The sequence below is a fragment of the Gadus chalcogrammus genome, chromosome 11 (assembly GCF_026213295.1).
Source record: "Gadus chalcogrammus isolate NIFS_2021 chromosome 11, NIFS_Gcha_1.0, whole genome shotgun sequence".
NCBI classification, from domain to species: domain Eukaryota; kingdom Metazoa; phylum Chordata; class Actinopteri; order Gadiformes; family Gadidae; genus Gadus; species Gadus chalcogrammus.
In genome coordinates, this window is record NC_079422.1 from 17,334,431 (window position 1) to 17,356,112 (window position 21,682).

The 21,682-nt window shown below is 49.7% G+C and overlaps 1 protein-coding gene across 3 annotated transcripts; it reads right to left on the minus strand.

Annotated features, from left to right (window-relative positions):
- Positions 1-1,340: 1,340 nt before the first annotated feature.
- Positions 1,341-13,382, minus strand: gask1a (golgi associated kinase 1A). 3 transcript variants are annotated; one of them, XR_008896961.1, is made up of 6 exons: positions 12,550-13,382; positions 11,648-12,100; positions 5,963-6,085; positions 4,937-5,040; positions 4,470-4,601; positions 4,048-4,133 (listed from the first exon to the last, which is right to left on the minus strand). XR_008896961.1 is itself a non-coding variant. In XM_056602439.1 (5 exons), the coding sequence occupies exons 1-5, from the start codon at positions 13,024-13,026 to the stop codon at positions 3,929-3,931; spliced, it is 1,362 nt and encodes a 453-aa protein (XP_056458414.1). In that variant the 5' UTR covers positions 13,027-13,382; the 3' UTR covers positions 1,341-3,928. The 3 variants fall into 3 exon arrangements, 2 of the variants coding, with proteins under 2 accessions (XP_056458414.1, XP_056458415.1); XM_056602439.1 differs by lacking the exon at positions 4,470-4,601 and having other exon boundaries at positions 1,341-4,133; XM_056602440.1 differs by lacking the exon at positions 4,048-4,133 and having other exon boundaries at positions 4,144-4,601.
- Positions 13,383-21,682: the final 8,300 nt, after the last annotated feature.

Consider the following 21,682-nt stretch of genomic DNA (forward strand, 5'->3'; position numbering starts at 1 on the left):
CTGTCACAGAGCAATAATTTAAGTCTTTATCGTTGCTGGGACTGGGTGCAGAAACTGGGACTGGGTACGGAAATGTTAAAAAGTCTGCGAAGTATGACCCTGGTAGCCATTGGTGGGTGGTCCCTGTACACTGTTCACCGGCTTCACCTTCCACACATTGTAAAAACCACTCCATGGCTAATCGCCATGTTGCATTGGAATTGTTTGTGGAGGACATGCTGTCGAGTAACAATAGCAGTGCTCATTGGTAATGAGGCAGTTTGTGTATTAGAGATAAACTGGGAATGGAAGCAGGTAACCGTTAACTGTTAACCGCTGGGATTGGGCAGTTGGTAAATTAGGATATGAGGTTCAACAACAAACACTATCAAGGGGAAAATCCTGCGTCCCTTTCTAGAGTTCAGAGTACGATAGAAGGAACCATGGCCATCTGCTCTGTGACATTATCAAATCATCAGATTTGAAGCAAGCAGACAAACTTTGTTTGTTCACTTGAGCTGCTTTAAACCTGTCACAATATCTGAGTAAATCCAAGGATTTACTGGATTAAACAAATGTATGGTAATAGTAATGCATTGATAGCAACGATTGTTTCAGAAATACAATCATCGGACAACTTCTATCCGAGACTTATTTAAATGATGCCATCTCTTTACCATGAGGGTGATAAGCCTCTACTTTGGAGATACCTCATAGTGCATGGCCTTCAACGACAGCTACAGGAATTGCTTTCCTAATACCTGTAATCACGTTGCTGGCATCATCACTACCTTGTTATTACATTTAAATCCCTGACGATGGACTGATATATTATCCATGTGATTACATGGTATATATACACCCATGTTATGTATATATCATTCCATCATATGCTAAACCTGAGCTAAAGCAACAAAATAGTTTAAACATGCAATTCTGCATGAATGGAAAATATACAAATGTACCTCTTTTTGTCTGCAGACGAAGTTACTGCATGTGGCTATAGGCACATGTACAGCCTCATGTTGTATGAGGAAAGCGAACAGTTCTCTTTGTCCTCTCTGCTCCTCACCAAACAACCCTTGCTGTGTGCATAATTCCCACCATGATCCTGCTATCCATTATCTATTGTTATCTCTTCTATTCCTGTTGTTTTGGCCTCGCACCTGCATGCACGCGCGCACACACACACACACACACACACACACACACACACACACACACACACACACACACACACACACACACACACACACACACACACACACACACACACACACACGCAGACAACGCATGCATGCACATGTATATACCCACACACATCGCACACACACACACACACACACACACACACACACACACACACACACACACACACACACACACACACACACACACACACACACACACACACACACACACACACACACATACACATACAGCAGATATGACCTAACTGATTTCGCAGTGCGAAGACGATAAGTTAACTAGAGTGGAACAGTCAGATACTTAAGTTTTTAAGTTAGAGTTACAGTTAAGTGACGGATCACAGCCCTTGATATATTGTATGTTGTATCATATAGTGCTAATTCTTTGGTGATAACATTCATGTTAACTCAAACACAGAATGTTATTGTGCAAAGGTAGTGCAATACACTGAAAGCTAGTGTTGCAGTCACTGCAATCTTCTGCAGACAATAACGACATTTTAAAGCACAGTCTTCAGAAAGTGAGCGATTTTTTCAGTGGAATCACACCAATATATGGAAAAAAAATAACAAGGCATTGTCTGAGGCTGCTATGGGGTATAATTAGACAGTACGGAAATCAGAGGCAGACAAAATGTGTGAAAAGAAGCTCTTAAGAACGTTTGACAATTGCAAAGAGCGAGCCATTAAACCCGGGTAAGATCAAGTAGGAATTAAAGAGTCACGATTTGATCCATTTTGCATCTGAGACGTTTATTCCATAACGAAAAAACAATTACCAATTGAAATGTCGCTAATCCTGCCAGTATAACTAACTCCTGGTTTTTAATGAATTGAAAACGGCATCGAGACGATAACGTCTTTGCTTCCACTACACCAGCCCGTCTAATTAATCGTTGCTGACAAATTGTCTGTCGGAATGCAGATGAAAAAGCAGGCAGACTTGCCCTCCCGGTCCGTATTCTGTCTTCCTCCTTTTTTAAATGAGTCGGTGCATTTCAATAATGAAAGAAAGACGAGAGCGGCAGAGAAAAAGCATTTCAAGAAATCCATAGTCAATTCACTTTTTCGTCACACACACACGCTCACGCTCACACGCTCACGCTCACACGCTCACGCTCACGCTCAGACTCACACACACACACACACACACACACACACACACACACACACACACACACACACACACACAGGATTTGGTCCAGAGACTATTCACTGACAGACATGTTTTAATCCTTCGATTAAAATGCACAAAAAAAAGCTTATCTTGTGAGAAACCGGCATTCAAATCAATTGTCCAATCTGCTGCAAGCTCTTTTGGAAAAATATTCAGCACAGAAAGTGTTGAAGGCCTGTGTAAATGATTAAAGAGTGTTAAAGGAGAGAGGCAGTAATGGAAGAGAACCAAACGGCCCGTATTACGCCCTAAACCGCTGGAGAAATAGTTTTTAATTCTAAAATGGATCCAGTAATGTACTGTGTTGTGCCGTTTGGCAGCATTCCCTGGAAAGAGAAATGTATGGGAAAAACAAGAGTGATGACCCAGTTGTTAACAAGCTGTGGTTAGCCCAGTGTGTTATCAAAAGACTCCCCTGCTACCAAAGACGTTGTGTTCATGCGGCCAGCCCTCAGCATTATATCAATTTACATGAAACACAGTTTCAGCAAAGCAATCCCATTCGTCTAATGGCCATCGGAAACCAATTAACTCGGCCTCCGGAAAACACATTTTACTTTGTTCGGATATAGGTCGAGCAGTAGTGAGTGCTTTTAGAATTGGCCACAATAAGGGACTAATGCAGCTAAGCAAAGAGAAAGCATACAAACAGACTGGCTGCTCATAAATATAATCATTTATAGAGAATTTCTACTTGTTAGTTTTGGACTAGCAAATTAAATGTTTTCTTTTGTACAGAGTACAGTTCTGCACTGCAGAAAGGGACAGCCTATAAGCTATTTTATATATATATCTCTACATATACATAATACCTAAATTAAAAAGACTTGACCTGAAGGATATTTTTAAGGTGGAGCCCCTTGCTCATGAGTCTTTCAGACGGTGAGCGTAAAGCAAACAGGCGTTCCCTTAAAAGTCCCTTGTTTCTTCACTCCCATTCCAGTCCCTTCTGTCTTTGCCATTAACAAACGTGCACAGAGAGAGTTCTTATTCAAGTGCTTTAGAAAAAAAGCACATCACCCTAGCTCCCATCCCCTGTATTTTTCCCTGCAGCATTTTAACTTCAGGTGTGGACCACTTTCTTTACTCCACTGCCTTTCTTTTGCTTAAAAAATCCCCCCCAAAAAAGTGTAACAGCGTAGCGTGCCAACTAAACGTGTGCGGCATGTGTTTTCTTTCCCTTTTTCGTGGCACTTTCTTCCAGCATGGCACCATCTGGGTTTAGGGTCAGGCTAGGTAATGCTAGGGCTAGGCAGCCAGGGACGGGTGGATACACTGTGACGCTTTGATGTCAATTTACAGTAATGTAATGGCGAAATGATACCAGTAAATTACTGTAATATTACAGTGGCATGAATTATATTGCAGTAATGAGATTACAGCAACATGCAGAATGCCACTGTTATATTACAGTAAAACTACTGTATTTATAGGATACAGTACTACTGTAAACTACTGTAAATAGACGGTACCTTACTGGCGAAACTGCTGCCAGTACTTAATTGGCCTGTCATTTTGCTGTGAAAAGTTCGACAGTGTAAGGGGGCAGGGGTTGGGGGGGGCATCACAGATCCCTGTTGAGTCGGAGCCTCCGGTCCCTGATGTGTTGCAGGAGGATCCGCCCCCGCTGCTCCAAGGTGCGGACCAAGGGCCGGAGCCCGGGGGCCCCGCCATGGCCCTCCCAGAACTCCCGGTCCGAGTACAGGGACCGCAGCAGCCGGCCTTCCAGACAGCCGGACCGGAGCAGCGACACCGCCTGTTCCGGGTACCTGAGGAACAGAGGGAGTAGGGTCTAGAGAATCCGGTCTACAAACTCAGTCGCATCTGTAAACCAGTTGCAGTATTTTTCTTTTTCTTTTTTTTTGCGATCAACAGAAATGTTTTATTTGTTTTAGAGGTACTTTTTTTTGTGAAGTATTCATTTGTTCTTCATCTTCATCTGTTCCTCATCTGTTTACTTTGATCATACGTTTATTTGAAGATGGGCGATCTGTCTACTTTATTGATGCACAATATACATTGAGCATCAACCTATTTGATGGGCGACACCTTATAACCCTTATCAAGCCCAAAGTGTAAAATGAGTTCACAGGGACACTATTTACAAGTGAAAATCCATTGGTCTTTTTCCCAATGCATGGCCAGGCCTGAGCCCATGCCAGTGAAGCTTATGTTACTGCAGCTGCACTCCAATCATCATCATTCCTGTGGTCGGTTTTATCGTCCGTCCAGTCCATCTGGGGAAATGGAAAAACATTTGGTGTCCTGTTCCTTATCTGTTGTTTGAGTATGTAGGTCTTCCATCCTTCCTGATTCCCCGCAATGAAATGTATTCCGACTTTTTAATGGAATGTCATAGTCAACGGGGGAATTTCGGGAGTGCACTCAGCACACGGAGCGACCACTAATTGAAAGAACTCCGGTCTAATCAGACCGGGCATGTGACAAAATCCTAACGAGCTTGCAGTAAGTGTAATGTAGAGCCTGTTTACAGAGTGCGAAAAATAAGAAAAAAACGAGTAAGGAGGCTGCGGTAAAACTATAGATGTGGCGGCCATGTGTCTGTACTTACTCATCTATACCTTCAACCAGCCGGAAGTTAAGGTTGTCTGCGGGCTGGTGGGGTCTTCCTGCGTTGTCTATGAACACCATTCTGGAAGGATCCGTCTTCCTCACCTAAAGGATGGGTGAAAAGATATGTAAAAAACAAAATACTAGTCAAATTGAGGACTGAGAGCAAGATGAATGAAACTTATTGCCAAACTGACAGCAACCTAAACCCCTTATTACGGGATTTAAATGCTAAAACATTTTTTTTACTTAGTGAATAAACTGTCATGCCTACAATTTTTTAAGGGTCTCTGTAGGTATAATTCGTTATTGGAGAATAGTATTTTTATAACCACAACATATTTATCGGCACATATTTCCAGATATGACGTCTAATTATAATTATCGCAAACGTATCATTACATTCATATTAGTACAAAATTGTACCTTTACTGCACATTCTTCAAATAAAACATTTCAAACTGCATTTTCCAAGTAGAGATTATACAAATGCCTCTTACGTTTTTTTATATACCACTGCATGGTGAGGTATTATACGTTTATTAATTCAGTAATAACGTTAAGTATGTACTCTCTCAAAGGGCTTCACAGGGGCCCCTCTCAGGGGCCTACGTAATCCCCACAACCCTAATGTGCTCCATGTTAGCTAGCATTGCCACTCCCATCTGGCCGCAGATATAGGGCGCTAGACTGGAGAAAAGCCCAATTTTAAAATAAGTTTTGTCTCCTCAGCCATCATAGCACTGAACAAAAATATGTAGATATTTCATCATTGTATATTGACCATGTAATGTTAATTCCTGTCTACATGTTTTTCTGTTATTTACGTGGTAAAATAGCTAATTTTTTATCTGTGTGCCACACAGTGTTGCTACACTGTGTTTGTGTCTTTTTAAATGTATGCTGATCTGAAACGAGCTTGACTTGACTGTGTGAAAACAATTATCCCTTTGGGGACATCAAAGAACCTAACTAACTAAAGAACCTAACTACCGTAATTGCTGTCAGTATGGGTGGTTTCTTTTACCAGGATGTGCACCAGCACCAGCTCCTTGTCGTTACGACACTTGGCGTACAGGAGGTTCTCCACGCAGGACTCCTCCGGGTCCGGTCTGAAGCCACAGCAGCAGCGGTCAAGCCTGTCGTTCACCTGGGGCCACAAGGACAGAACACCGCGTCATTGTGGTATCCCCATGGCAACTGAGTACACCAAGGGAGCAATGAATCTTCTTCATTAAATCGTGCTGGAGAGAAACAGTTCATGAACCCTCAAATTGGAAGACACTCGGGAGAGCTCTTCTCAAAATGGAGGTGATCAATAAAAAGGTGTTTATTCTCCTTTTTATACATGTTTGGCTTCTGGGGTTAAAACCGGATGATCCTGTCATCTAACCTTCTAAAGTGAGAGAAACACACATTGAGTCACTAAGAGGGTTCACACTGAGATGTGTGATCTCAGGTCCAATCTTTTTCAATTGAATTGTGTGTGCGCGTGCGTGTGCGTCTGTGTGGGTGGGTGTATGTGCAGTGTGTGTGCGTGCGTTTGCATGTGTGTGTACATCAACAGGCACACTTACACAAGGACACACACAGGTATGTGTTGGTGCACGGCGCATGTGACTCTGAGGGTGTGATTGTGTGGCGGTGACATGTGCCTGTGAAGGAGGTGAGTTTTCTCTCACGTCTCTGTGGCACTCGGAGAAGAGGACTTCTCGCCCTGTCGCCATGCTCAGCCTTCGTACCGCGGGGCTGGGACCTCTGAACCCAGGCAGAGTTCAGAGCCCTCTGTGCTCCCACCACTGAGATGAGGGCCGACTACGGTCCCACGTTGACACAACGCAAGGCCCATGCAGACGCTTCGACGCAGTCGTGAACCTGTTTTGGATCTGCGTCAGGTTTTAGTGAGCGGACCAATCACAGCCCTCGCTGCTGCGTCGCTTTGACGCAAGGTTACATTTTTTGGGAGGCGCACGTCAGGCCCTCGCGATGGACGCAAGGATTCTTTGTTTTGTTTGGAGTTACGAAGGCGGTATCCTCTGAGGATTCGGCCACTCTAACCTAGCCCTGAATACACATTTTTTGAATGCAAACATTAATTACCATACATTATATAAATGTTTGATGATTATCCTATTCCGACAACCGATGTTGTTAAAAGGAATCACTTATATAACATCACATGCCAGAGAGCAGCTATTGATAGACTTATTCATTGATAGCAATGTTCGTTTTTTATCACAAGCAATATCAATCTCTCTGATGAGGAGTCACTGGAACTGCTGGAAAGCAAGAACAGCAGCGTGTTTCTTGAATTGCAAATATGTCTCATTGAGTTCCTCTCCCCTAGTTGAGCTGTATTGGCCCATCCTGACTCCCCCTGTGGTTCCCCACAGGCGGTTCTCTGCTCCCAGCCTGCATGAGCTAACTTTTTCCTGTACATCTAATCGTTTTGGGCTCATTAACACCGGAGAAGTTAAGGCCTAAACGCCACTTCGACCACTCATTTGAATGCGTAGTTCGTGTAAGCTGCGGTGGTAGGGGCAGCATGCGGTTCCAAAAAGAGGCAGAATCCACTTTGCGGGAAACCAACCCCGAAGTCACGCTGCGGCGGCCAATCACGTAAGCCGGCGATCAGACCGGAAGACACACACGGGAAGACGAACCTTTAGCACGTAAGGTTAGCATTGTAGTGTTCCGCTGTTTACAGACCAACCGTGGAGATGGAAGAGAGTCTGATTGCTGCCCTGTTGTCCTTTCCAGAGCGGAACAACCCCGCCATGAAGGAGTGGTTTAGGGTCATAACGTGACGTCACACCAACCGGCCGTGAAGTGAACATCCTACATGAATCCTACTATGAATCCGGGTCTTGGCGGGTCTTGGCCACGCCAAGACCCGCCCTACTCTGTCTGTGATTGGCCGGGTTGCATGCAACTCAACTGGACGCTTTAGAACTCTACGGTACCCTAACCCCTAACCCTACCCCCTAACCCTAACCTTAACCCCTAACCCTAACCCCTAAACTTAACCCTAACCCCTAACCCCTGACCCCTGACCCTAACCCTAACCCTAGCAGCTAATATCAAGCCAGTAAAAGCGCAGTAGTTGAATCCATAGACAGTAGAATCAAAGATAGGGGTGACATGTGTAACGGACCAATCAGAATTAGAGGCGGGCGTGTCTTTTCGGGCTATTGGCATGGCAACAGTAGGATTCGTAAATTCGCCTCCAACATTGCCGCAGCAGTTTGCGGTAATCGCCGCAAAGCCTGATCCAGTGATATTGAGCTGGTGGAGTTTGTGTGGATGATGGCTGGTTTAAACAGCCTCACTCGGCCCGAGTCAGACTGATTGGCCTCTGGCGCTGGGCGAGACTGCACACCTGTTCAGCCTCACGAATCAATGTGCACAGGTTCAACCTCATCACCATCACATACTCAGGGAGATCTCCTGCATGCCAGCAAGAGACAGCTCATGTTCTGTATAACTGTACTAAACCTCCGTTTTCTCAGATTTTATTAACTGTAATTACTGATGTTATGTTTTTTCTACATCGTGTATTTCTGTCCTCTTATCAGGGCTTTGCTGTAAAAGAGCCTTGCGCTCAGCCAAGCCAAAACAATGAATTGAACTGAATTGAATACTAAACCGGTTTCAATATCACTCCCCTGCATCCTTGATCTAGAGGAGACCAATCAAAGCCACTTAATTTGCGCATAGCAAACGACATTGTTACAGAGCCCTTGGTGTGTGTGTGTGTGCGTTGGTGTGTCTGTGTGCGTGCATGTCTTTTGCATGGTTGTGTTTGCATGTGTTTTTAACCTGTACATGTGCAAGTGTGCGGGGATGGGTGTGTGTGGGTGTGTGTGAGGGCATGGATATGCATGTTCCTGTGTTGGTGTGTGTATGCATTGCTGTTGCGTGTGTGTGTGAGTGTGCGTGGGCAAGTGTGCGTGTGTACACGTGCGTTTGAGTCCGTTGGCACGTGTGCGTATGAGTGTGTGTATGTGAGAATCCTAATTGCGCATGGGGAGTGCCTTCACACCCGCGCTGGGTATTGTACAGTAGTAGGGGATTGTTGGGGTGGAGGGAGGGCTGGCGTCATGGGGGGGGGGGGGGGGGAGGACAAGTGTTCACAGTCCCATCATCAGCTCTCAGTGGATCAATAGCGCGCTATTAGTGTTTGGCCCTGTTACAGCCAGCGACCGCTGGCAGCTCTAACAGGAACGGGCTGCTTCATGGATTATTCATACGCCCCACCCAACCAGCGCACAGCCGAGATGAGTGTTAGATACACATTCAATCTCAGCGCATCGGGGGGGGGGGGGGGGGCTGAAAGGTCGCGTGAAATGAACAGGGAGACGCCGCGATGCTTTTGTGTGCCAACAGGACGGGTTCACACCACTGGGTGGGCGGAGAGTGTTTTTAATACACAATCACCAAGGAGACTGTGTTCGTATTTGTGTTGTTTTTGGTCTGATGATTGCTTTGGTCCCTTCATCTCGTCCCTCTTTTTGTTGTTTGAGTTTCGCTAAGCAGAGTTTAGAGGAGCCGTCGCGGAGTAAATAAATAAACTGTTGAGGCTCGTTATCATGTGACACCTCATAACTGAGTCAGACTTATTAAAACACACACACACACACAAACACATACACACAGACACACACACACACAAACACACCCACACACACACAACCCCATTTCAAAAGAACCGTGGCTAATGATTGAGATTTAACAAGTTCACTCACATCGGCAATCACACTAGACACACACACACACACACACACACACACACACACACACACACACACACACACACACACACACACACACACACACACACACACACACACACACACACACACACACACACACACACAAATACACACACACACACACACACAAACAAACACACAATGCACTTTACTTGTATACACACACCCACAACCACAAGAACACACAGTGCCACTTGTACACACACTCACACACACAAAAGAACACACACTACCACTTGTACACAAACTCATTATGCGTGGTGATTAGGACGACCCCGCCCTGACGCGGCGGCGGCGGCGGCCGCACTGCAGTAACCTCCACACCTGCAGACTCGTCAGCCAGAGATTGCCTATCTGATTTATAATTGCTCCCCGGATCCTGAGTGACAGGAGCGCTGATCCGTCCTCACCAAGGGCATCCAATCAGGTGTGATGAACGGAGCACTCTGAGCCGCGGCGCTCCCGCAGACGCTCCCGCAGACGCCCCCGAGGGGGATGGGGGGGGGGGGGGGGGGGGGGGGGGGGGGGGGATGTTTAGAGGACCTCCACGGTGACGCACGCCATTTTCGACGCGGTCTTCAACCTGGAGGCCAGATGAGGCCAGATGAATAAGCTTGTGATTCAGGCGGGCAGCCGGTCTGTTATACAACGGCGTTCAGGGTTCCTCTGATACCGATGTGTCTGGGCATACGTCCTTGTAGGCGTTCGATTGACTGGAGGAAGTGAGTCACTATCACTGTCTCATCGGTTCAGATATCCTGTCTCTCTGTCTGTCTGGCTCTTTGTCCGTCAGTCTGCCTGTCTCTCTCTGTCCGTCCATCTGTCTCTCTCTTTCTGCCTGTCTTTCTGTCTGCCCGTCTGTCTGTGTCTCTCGATCCGTCTGTCTCTCTGTGTCTCCGTTTGACGGTCTGTCCGTCTGCCTGTGGTTCCATCTGTCTGCCTGTCTCTCTCCGTCCATCAGTCTGTATGTCTACCTGTCTGTGTCTGCCGTTCAGTTTGCTTGTCTCTCCACATCTGTCTGTCTGTCTCTCCACGTGTCTGTCTGTCTGCCTGTATGTCTGTCTGCCAGTCTGAGTGGCTGCACGTCTGTCTGTAAGGTCTCACAACCCACAAGCTAAATTTCAGGTTTACTGTATATAACGGGCCCTTCGTCGGCTCCTCTCTCATTGAAGAAGGAACTATAAACACAAATTAAACAAAGAACGAAAACAAAATGGAGCTCTTTGTTCTGCTGCAGCTCGGGCTCCGGGCTCTGTGTCACAACCACGTGTCTGTCCTCGTTTCATCGCAGCGTTAGTGCCGACGCGAGGCCGCCGGTAGCTCAGCATCAAAGACTACCGGAGCGGGCTGCTGCTGTCGGATCGCTCTGACCTCTGAATGAAACGCTTCGCCGGGGTCACGGACCTGTGGAGCGCTGGGACTGACGAACCGTCCGAGATGTCTCTGGCCAAACGCCTCTGAACTCTGTCTGGTCAGCCATGCCTCCTGACCGGGAATGTGACCCGAGCCAAAACTCGGCAGAGAGTTGCTCCTCGTCTGAGTCTGAGCCGTAGTGTGGAGTTCGGGGAGGTGGTGGGAGGGAGGGGGTTATGGGGGGGATGGGGGGGGGGGGGGGTCCTCCCTTTGAAGTCACATATGTTGCGCCTTCTGGCGGAGGACTTAAATCCCTGGAGAGCCTTCATCTCCCCTTCATCTTCCTCACCGCTGCTCTGCACACTTTCTCTCTCTAACAGACCTCGCTCTCTCTCTCGTGAATACTCTGAGCGCTGCAGCCAACCTGGCCAGGAATGGGAATCCTTTTCATAACCTGCTGCTGACCATAATTAAACGTTTGTCTGCGAGCTGAATGGAACCAGATGGGGGGGGGGGGTATAAAACATTAATATCCTCTTAAGAGTCTGAAGAGGACCGTCATTCTTTCTTCTCCCTCATGCTCTTACCTGGAGCAGGAAGTCAAAGAGGGCCAGCCTCCCCCACTCCGAGTGGTTCACCCCCACGCAGGGCGCAGCGGTCAGCTCCGCCTCCTTCCCACAATGCATTCTGAGCAGCTCTTGGTACTGCAGCCAGCTGAGGGGTACCGAGTTCTGGTCGTTGTCCCGGTCGTCCAGGTGCTGGATGTTGGGGTCCCACCAGACCACGGGTCTAGGGGCGCCGTTGGTGTACCTGTAGGGTAACACGTCGCTTTGTGGGAAGGTCCTGAGCACGGCGGGCAGGGCCCTGTTCAGTCCCAGGACGCGGTCCAGGTGGAAGGCCAGCACCTCGTACCAGTCGTCAGGGCGCTTCAGCAGGGAACAGCCCCCCCGACGGCAGCGCTCGCTGTGGTTCTCTGGAGCTACCCGCCGCGGCAGTGCATGCTGGGTAGTCTGGTGCTTATTGAGTTCTCGGCTGGATGTCTGATGAGAGAGATGAAATAGGACCTGATTGATGAGTAATAGGATCAACAGGCATTAACAGCATCACTGATGGATAGAGGGAACAAAATGTTGACCCCTTAATGCCTTGATAGACTTGATGAAATCGGATCCATAGATCATAATACTTGAAACTCTATTTAATTAAATTGTATGGTGAATGATTTATGACTTTGATTTTGATCCGTACATCAAGAGACGTACACTGTGGATCGTCTCCAAGTTTTTCCAATTTACAGAGTAACCTGTAATGAAACCAGCGATAATTCACACTGCAGTCAAGCCCTGGAGGCCAGAGGGCAACCACTAACAAGACACGTGCCCGTTCAACTCTCAACATGAACAAGAATTCAAATTCGAATGGCAAGACTTCCGCACGCAGCCGCCTTTTACGAGAAAAGGGAACACATCCCAACAAACAACACCTTTACCTTTGCACCGTTCTGCTTCTGGAAGCTACCGGGATCCAGGGCTGCTTGGAGGACCTGCCCATGAGCGGGGACCCTGGCTTTGCTGACCACCTCTCCAGAGGCAAGGAGCTCCATCTTCTGGAGGTCATCGTCGCTGAGCCAGGGGGTGTCCGGGCTTCTCCGGATCTTTCTTAGGTCACCGTCGGGGAGATCCTGCCGCTGGTCGTCGCGACACACAGCCTTTTCTTCTTTCCTCACTGCCGCCTCGTGTTTGGGCACCGGCTCCTTGCGGTCCGCCGGAGTCGGATCGTTCGGCCTCCTTTCAGCCAGCTCTTTTGACATGTGACGCTGTTCTTTGAGAACCCTGCTGGGCCTTTTCACGGCTTGCTGCTCCTTACAAACTCTGTCAGATTCCCTCAAAGGCTTTGTTGCACCTTTCATTTTCTCTGAACCATTGTCACGCTCTGGAAACGTTTTGATCGGGTGTCTGCCCCCCATTCGCGGTTCTGCACGGGTCTTTCCCTTTGTTCCCACCCGGTTGCCTGCAGGCTGGCTAATTTTAGCCGGGCGGTTCGCCTGATCGCTTACCCGTCTGTCTCCCTGTTTTCGGTGCCTCACTGGGGTATTTTCTAGCGTCGGGAGAAGGCCTGCCGTCTGGCCCTGTGCAGTATGATTGTGTGTTCTGGGGAGAGGCTTAACCACAGCGGCGTGGTGAGCGGGCTTAATTCTACCCCTCGGCGCTCTGTTGTTGACTGTAAACCGTGGAAGGGGGGAACGGAGGCGATTCGCGGGGCGCTGGCCGACGCCTGACCTCTCCTTCCCTTTGAAAGCAATCCCTCTGCTGCTGTTTTCGTTCTGCCTCCCGCCTCCTCCTTCTCCTCCACCTCCTCCTCCTCCTTCTCCTCCACCTCCTCCTCCTCCTCCTCCTCCTCCTCCTCCTCCTCCTCCTCCTCCTCCTCTCCCTTCGCCCCAATGGGCGTCTTCGGTTGAGCCCGCTCTCCCATGTCCGCCCCTGTTGCCCGCCTCTCTCGCTGGGGGCCCGGGGGGCCCCTGCCCCCCAGCTGGCCGGCTCCTCCAGGACCCGCTCTGGAGGTTGGGTAGCGGGGGGAGTCGGAGGGGAAGCAGGGGGGGACCTCCGGCCCTAAGGCTCAACCCGGGGGCCGCCCCCGCCGCGGCGGAGCTCAGGGCCCGGGAGGGACGGCGGGCCCAGCGGGCCGGCGGGAAGGGGAGGGCGGGGACGGCCGTGGTCAGAAGGACGGACGCGGTGAGGGACAGCAGGACGACGCAGCAGAGAAGGGGGAGGAGCCAGCGTTGAACGCAGCAGCGGTCCGACCTCACCCTCCTCCCGGCCTGGGGGGGAGAGAGAGGGTGAGTAGGGAGAGTAGGGGGAGGGAGAGAGAGAGAGAGAGAGAGAGAGAGAGAGAGAGAGAGAGAGAGAGAGAGAGAGAGAGAGAGAGAGAGAGAGAGTGGATTGATCAAATATGTAAAAAGGAATAAGAGGAAAGGGAGGGAAAACGGAAGGAGACCAGCAAAGTTATTACAGTAATGGACCCTTATGACGGGCGTAGCTCCTTTCACTCTGAAGATAACATTAGTCATCACCGAGCTGAACGGCAAGTCATAATTCCTGCGGGTCTACAGTTTTAGAAAAGTGTTCAGAGAAAATATACCCCATTCCCCCCGAACACAATCACTAGCACCAGAACAGCAGTCAGGAGGAGAGGAAAACCAGAGCAACAGCTCTGCTTCAAAACGTTGCTGATTTCATGATCCCAATGTGTGACCTTTTTAAAAAAAAATAAAACAACGGAGCCTTAAATGGGAAGGAAAAAACGCAGACAGGCTTCAAAACGTGGAGAAGGGGATAGAAACAGCAGTGGAGGGAGAGCTAATCCACATGTATCCTGTTTATGCTGCGCAAAAACATGTCGATGGAAAACGTTCAGTTAAAAGCCGATGGCAGCTGGCTGTGTTCTCAGTACCATGCAGCAGAACCACAGCCACTCAGCTGCAACCAATAGGATTGTGGCATGGCATCCCATATATTTTACAGCTTCCATGCAGCATGCAAATGCAAATAAAGGAGACCCACATTTCACAGTGTGCCGTCCACCTTCACACACCGCGCAAAACGACTCAGAGAGAGCTGACGATGTGAAGGCAATTGTATTATAAGTAGCGGGTTTTTCTCTGAGATTCTTTTTCCCATCCAAAGAGCGTTGGCCTTTCCCAGCCTGGGATGGCTGCTGTTTCTGCAGTGTCCTCATGAGCTCAGGTTGAAAACCTCACACGTCTCCCCTGCGATCGAACGGGGACCGGCCGATCCGCTGGCCCCCGCTGCAGGTCTCGCTCCTGTGCATTCTGAAACAGTTCAGCGGAACCTCAGCGAGTCGTGCTCCCGGCCTACAGGTAATTTCACAGATGGAGGGGCGGTTGTTTTCCTGCCTCACCGGGGTGACCCAGATATATCAGCCTATATACCTCTCTCTCCACGTGGCCCCCTCCTTGATCACTCTCCCCCCCCCCTCCCCGATGGGTGAGGAGGATGAGCGCCAGGGAGGGGTGAGGCATGGAATGTTTCAGACCTCTGAGATGGCTTCCCCATCTCTGGGAGCCGTTAACAACATTCCCTGAGCCCTCCACCTGTGAAAGGATTTCATTATCCCCTAACGCCACCCCCACTACCCCCCTCCCTCCCTCCCCCCCTCTGTCCACTACCACCACATCCACACCTCCCTCTCCCCCCCCTTTCTCCCTCCCTCCCTTTCTCCCTCCCGCTCTCTCTCTCTCCATCTCTCTCCAACACCACCCATATCGACCCCTCCCTGACTCCCTCCCTCTCTCTCCCCTCTCTCTCTGTCCCTCCCTCTCTCTCCCCCTCTCTCCAACACCACCACATCCACCCCTGCCTCCATCCCCACCACCTCACCCAACCTCACCACAGACCAGGCCTGCAGGGAAAACCTTCCGTCAGTTGCAGACACACAGACTTCCATGCAGGACACGGAATACATTTTGCAGCAAGTACCCTGACCAATGGATTCAGTTAGTGTTGATAGTTACTGGTTTTGTTAATAATTGTGTTCCCTGAGCTTGGTGTTGCATTGTTTGTCAAGAAGGAATTGCTTTCTGGTCGAATTGAAGTGCTTCACTGGTCCACTATATTCCGATCTGGGAGATAAATATTTTGCTGGATTTAGAAGGTGAAGCTTTGCACATAAAGTTGGAGGTAAGAGGTATGGCGGCGTAAATAGTATTCTGGTTCTGTTCCTTCCTTTGCCGGGTCGATTTTGACGAAATAAACCCATTCAATTCAGTGTGGCGAGAAAAAACAGTGGCATTTACATAGACTCATTCATTTCAATGTTGTTCTTTCTTTGAGGCGTCCCCAGCAGAAACAAGGCCTCTCAACTCATCTGACAAATGTATTCATCTATATTCTCTCTCTTGCTGCGGCCTTTGTTTGTGATGCCTAAGAGCCCGCGAGCATGTAGCGCCTTAGCTTAGCCATGCAGATGTGTCCACACCAGACGCAGCCTGTGGATGCCGTGTCTCAGACACTTGGTCTGGCCAGGGAGGTCAACTGCCAGATAGACTCTCACTCACAGGGCGGGCAGGAGAACGGACCAAAAGTAAACAGCATGGCTGCCGTGATGAGACCGTGACGTGAAGAAGGCTTGTTTGTGTTGTGACCAATAGTCAAGGGCTGTGTCGTGTGGGCTGAGCCCTAAGTGGGGTACACACCCAGCCAACCACAGACACACCACAACACAGAAGCACACACACACACACACACACACACACACACACACACACACACACACACACACACACACACACACACACACACACACACACACACACACACACACACACACACACACACACACACAATTAACGTCATTCAATGATGTGGAAAATGCTATTTCATAGACCCATGGTTTTGGACTAAATTAACCATGCCTATTTTTCCACACATTACTTTGTCTGTCTCTCGCTCTGCTGTCTGTCTCTTGCTCTCTTCTGCCTGTTTTTTTACACACATGCACGCATGCATTCTCATACACACACATGCACACATACACGCACACGCACCGAGACACACACACACACGCACACACACACACACACACACACACACACACACACACACACACACACACACACACACACACACACACACACACACACACACACACACACACACACACACGCCACACACACACACACACACACACGCAAATACAGGTCTAGTGTCTCCTATAGCCTCCCCTCTGTCCTGATGGGATACAGGTCTGGATAACTGATGGCTTTTGGTCTTTTTTCATTTTTCTACCCTTTCTTCCTCTGCTCTTGCTTTGCTTCGGCTTTCTGGAATCATTTTCCTCTTCTCTTTTTCATCTGCTAGCCGAGTCATTTTCTTCTCTCCGCGCTGAAGGCTACCAGAAGAGGAAGGGAGCGGGGGAGTGTGTGGGGGAGGGAAGGTCTGCAGCAGTTAGGTTGAGACTGGCAACTGGTTTGTGTGTCATTACCCATGATGCACCTGCGTGAAACTGTCTCTTTCGGTACCCTAAGGATGGCCATTAACGAAGGGATGAGTTGTCCCTTTCTTTGTTTTATGGCAGGAGAGTAGACATAACATAAAATGTGAGTACTTAAACCAGCCTTTGGGGTATAAGTGGAGCTAGTCTGCGTCTTCATCTGCCTTGGGGCTAACAGGTTAAATGCTAACTGTTAAACGGTAATTAAGAGGTAGCTAAGACACTTAGTTCTGCTGTTCTCATAGGCAAGGGTTGAGAGCGAGATAAAGAGACATGCATACTATGGGAAACACGTCCGGATGTAAACCTGGGTGAATAATACATTAAGCATAGCAGAAGCCATAAGCTATGCGGTATGCATATGTTCTGGTTGAGCAGGCAAATATGATCCAAATGTATCTAGTGTGAAATGTTATAATTATGCAATTGTGAAACTTGGATTATTTTAGTTTGTCCTTGACGATGTGGTTTTATTGCCACATAATTTGTTGATTTGATTTGCCTTGTTAAGCACTTTGTAACATCTGTTCACAAAAAAAGGTGGTATCTAAATAAAGATTCTCAGTATTCCTATTCATTATTTTTGTCCTCTCGACTCCCAAGCACAAAAACACACGAACTTTGGGTTACTTAACGTAATCCCTGGTTCTTTGATAACAGAGTGAGGTGTTTCACTATGGGAATCGCCTAGGCGTGACCTACTACTGGAAGCTCCAATTGCACCACGTCTGTCCTTGACAGACAGGTCGGACTGTGCCACAGGGTCCCGCCCCCTGCACTTATACAGTCGACCCGCCCTCCTCAAATCATTCTATACCGGTTTCTTTCCGTGTAAATGCAAGGAGGGACGTGTTGGTGAAACACCTCACTCTGTTATCAAAGAACCAGGGATTACGTTAAGTAACCCAAAGTTCTTTTTCTAACTTCGCTCGGTGTTTCACTATGGGAGATATAGACCACTCCCGTATTGCATATGTCTCCCGAAGCTATGCAAATTCAGCCAGGCAGCAAACATCACTTTGAGTCTGGTGAGATCGTCTCCAGCACGGCTTGAGAAACAGAAGGCCCTGAGACATCCAGCCTATAAAACCTAACAAAGGTGTGAGGCGTAGCCCAGCTCGCCGCAGCACAAATGTCATGCACCGACACTCCCCTGAATAAGGCCCATGAAGTAGCCATACCCCTTGTGGAGTGGGCCCTCAAGCCATGGGGGGGCTGCAAGCCCTTACTTTCATAAGCAAGAGATATAGCCTCCACAATCCAGTGGGATAGCCTCTGGCGGGACAAAGGCTTGCCTCTATGGGGAGTGGCCCAAGACACGAACAGCTGATCCCCTTTCCGAAAAGCAGCTGACCGACTCACATATACATGTAGGGCCCGTACCGGGCATAATGTATTGAGTCTCTGCTCCTCCGCAGAGGAGAACGGAGGCGGGTGAAACGCCGACAGTTCCACCGTGAGACACTTATAGGTCGACTCAACCACCTTAGGCACAAAAGCCGGATTGGGCCGCAGACAGACCTTGGAGATCCCCGGAGCAAACTGCAAGCATGAAGGACGGATAGACAATGCCTGTAAATCACTCACACGCTTAGCTGTGGTTAAAGCTAAGAGCAACACCACCTTCAGCGACACAAACTTCATCCCCACCGCCTCCAACGGCTCAAAAGGGTGATGAGACAGGGCATCCAGCACCACCGATAAATCCCACAAAGGGACCAGGGGCCTGGAAACTGGGAGCTTGCGACGCGCCCCCTTCATGAAGCGACAAACCAAGGGATGCTGCCCTGCAGGCTTATCCCCAAAGCCAACATGACAAGCTGAGATGGCTGCCAAGTACACTTTAATCGTGGAAAAGGCCTTACCCTTTTCCAATAATCCCTGTAGGAAACACAGTAGGTCCACCACGGAACACTGATATGGAATGGCGTGCCTCGAGTCGCACCAGTCCTCAAAAACCCGCCACTTGCCACTGTAGAGCCGGCGAGTGGAAAGGGCCCTTGCATTCTGAATGGTGTCAACAACCTGTGCAGGCAGGCCTGCCGCATTCAAGTTCCACCTCTCACGGGCCAAGCCCAGAGCGCTACGCGGTCCGGGTGCGGATGGTAAATCTCCCCGCCCGCTTGGGAGAGGAGATCCCTGCGCAGGGGAAGGGGCCATGGGTCGCCCGCCAGGAGTTGCACTATTTCTGCCACCCAATGTTTGGATGGCCACCGCGGCGCTATCAGGATTAACGACAGACTCTGTTCTCTCACCCTGGCTAGGGTGGGGGAGATCAGGCTGAGAGGGGGGAAGGCATATAGCAGCACGTTTGGCCACGGATGGGCCAGCGCATCTACCCCTAGGGGAGCCCTTACATCTGACAGGGAGAAAAACAACGGGCACTGCGTGTTTTCCAGCGAGGCGAAGAGATCTACGGCTGCCAAGCCGTATCTCCGCCATATTTGTCCCACAACCTGTGGATGAAGAGTCCATTCCCCGTACAGGGGGTTTCCTCTGGACATAAGATCTGCTCCTCTGTTCAGGACCCCCGGTACATGCGTCGCCCGAAGGGACAGGAGTCTGGTGCTGCTCCACAAGATCATTTCTCGAGCTAACTCGTGTAGTTTCAGTGAGCGAGTGCCGCCCTGCCGGTTGACGTATGCCACAACAGTGGAATTGTCTGTCTTTACCAAGACATGGCGGCCGTGGATAAATTGCAGGAAGTGTTTTAGAGCAAGGAACACTGCCCAAAGTTCTAGGAGGTTTATGTGAGCCTGAGCTAGATCGCGACTCCAGGTGCCGTTCACTGCTCTGCCCATCATTGTCGCACCCCACCCTGACAAGGACGCGTCCGTTGTCATGGTTACCCTGGACGACACCGCCCCCAGCGGGACGCCCGCTGTCAGAACCGTGCGCACCGACCACGGGCGGAGAGCGGTAACACACGCTGGTGTTACTTTCACCTTGCGATTCAGGTGGCGACGGGAGCACAGACGTAGTGCTGCGACCCAGCGCTGAAAATCTCTCATCATCAGAAGACCCAAATGCACTACTGATATCACCGAAGCCATAAGGCCAAGCAGGCGTAGGCATAACCTGAACGATACGGTCTCTCCCCGCCTGAAGAGGGAGAGACACTGCGTGAGAGACGTTAGTCTCCGCTCTGATAGTGTGACGCGATAAGAGAGAGAGTCTATGTGGAGACCCAAATATTCCGCACATTGTGCGGGGTCCACACGGCTCTTTTCCCAATTTATGCTGAATCCCAGAGTCCTCAGATGATTTAGCACCGTAGTAGAATCTCTGAGTGCCTGTTCGCGTGAACTGGAACATATCAGATAATCGTCCAGATAAGAGAATATTCTGATGCCGCTGTTTCTTAGCGGTGACAATGCTGCCTCCACACACCTGCTGAACACTCTCGGGGCCAACGATAGCCCGAACGGGACCACTTGGTATTCGTAAGCCCTGTTCTGAAAAGCGAACCGGAGAAATTTCCGGTGTGCGGGATAGATGGCAATGTGAAAATATGCGTCTGACAGATCGATCGTTACAAACCAATCCCCTGGACGGATTGAACGACAGAGCACTTTGTGTGTTAACATCCTGAACGTGTATTTGCGCAGGTGTCTGTTTAACACACGGAGATCTAATATGGGGCGAAGGGACGAGCTCCCTCTCTTCGGAATGAGAAAATAACGGGAGTAAAAACCCTGTTGGGCTTGCTCGTTCGGGACAGCCCTGATCGCTTGTTTTCGAAGCAGGGACGATATTTCGTCCTCTAGGATTCGTGCCGAATCCCCACTGGCCATAGAAACCAACACGCCGTTGAATCTGGGTGGTTTCATAGCAAACTGCAGTCTGTAACCCTGGGAAACCGTAGACAGGATCCACGGGTGAACTGCGCATGCGCGCCACTGTTCCACTCGCGCAGCGAGCGGGCTCATGTGATCGCGCCCCAACGACGTCACCCTCGGGACGTAAGGGGAGAGGTCTGCCCTCACAGGAGAAGCGTGAGCTCCCCCCATGGGAATGTAGGGACCAAGATATTGTTTTATTTTGTTTTGTTTTGTGCATTTCACCCTTGGCTCTGGGCCTGGTTGCGAAAATGCAGGGTTTATTGTGTTCACCTTTAAAACGAGGGAAAATAACTTGCGACACTGGGAAAATGCTTGGTGGCACTGTGTCAATCGTTGCCCCTGTCTCAGTTCGCCCTGAACGTGAGGCGAGAGAGACTGAGAAAGGGCCCCTGGAGAACTTGAACCCTCTGGGCTTTGCTCTACCCCCCCAAGCTTTCTTTTCTTCATGGGAGGGGGAGAGAGAGAAGCTGGGAGTGCTAGGTCGCACGCTTCTTCTTCCCATCCCCGGGGTGGGGAGAGCGGTTCCTGGCTGCCGCAGCAGCGAAGGAGTGTTTGCCCCATGGCCTTGGGTTCTCTGACCTAGGCTGTTGGTCGGCCTGTGGGCCAGCTGCGTGGGCTGGTCTGTAGGCTTTCTGAGGCCTGGTTCCCCCTTGTTTTCCCCTTGCTGCCGCTGCGGCGGCCGCAAAGCCTGACCTCGCTGGCTGGGGTGGGCGGGGAGCCTGTTTTCGGGGAAGGCAGAGATCGAAGGCCTCTCCTTCCTGTTTCCTGAGA

Coding starts and splice junctions, on each gene's coding strand:
- gask1a (XM_056602439.1), bottom strand. CDS start 13,026: ATGGGGGGCAGACACCCGATCAAAACGTTTCCAGAGCGTGACAATGGT. Junction 12,101..12,549: donor AGAAGCAGAACGGTGCAAAG/GTAAAGGTGTTG, acceptor CTCTCTCATCAG/ACATCCAGCCGAGAACTCAA. Junction 5,041..5,962: donor TGGTGCTGGTGCACATCCTG/GTAAAAGAAACC, acceptor CCCATCCTTTAG/GTGAGGAAGACGGATCCTTC.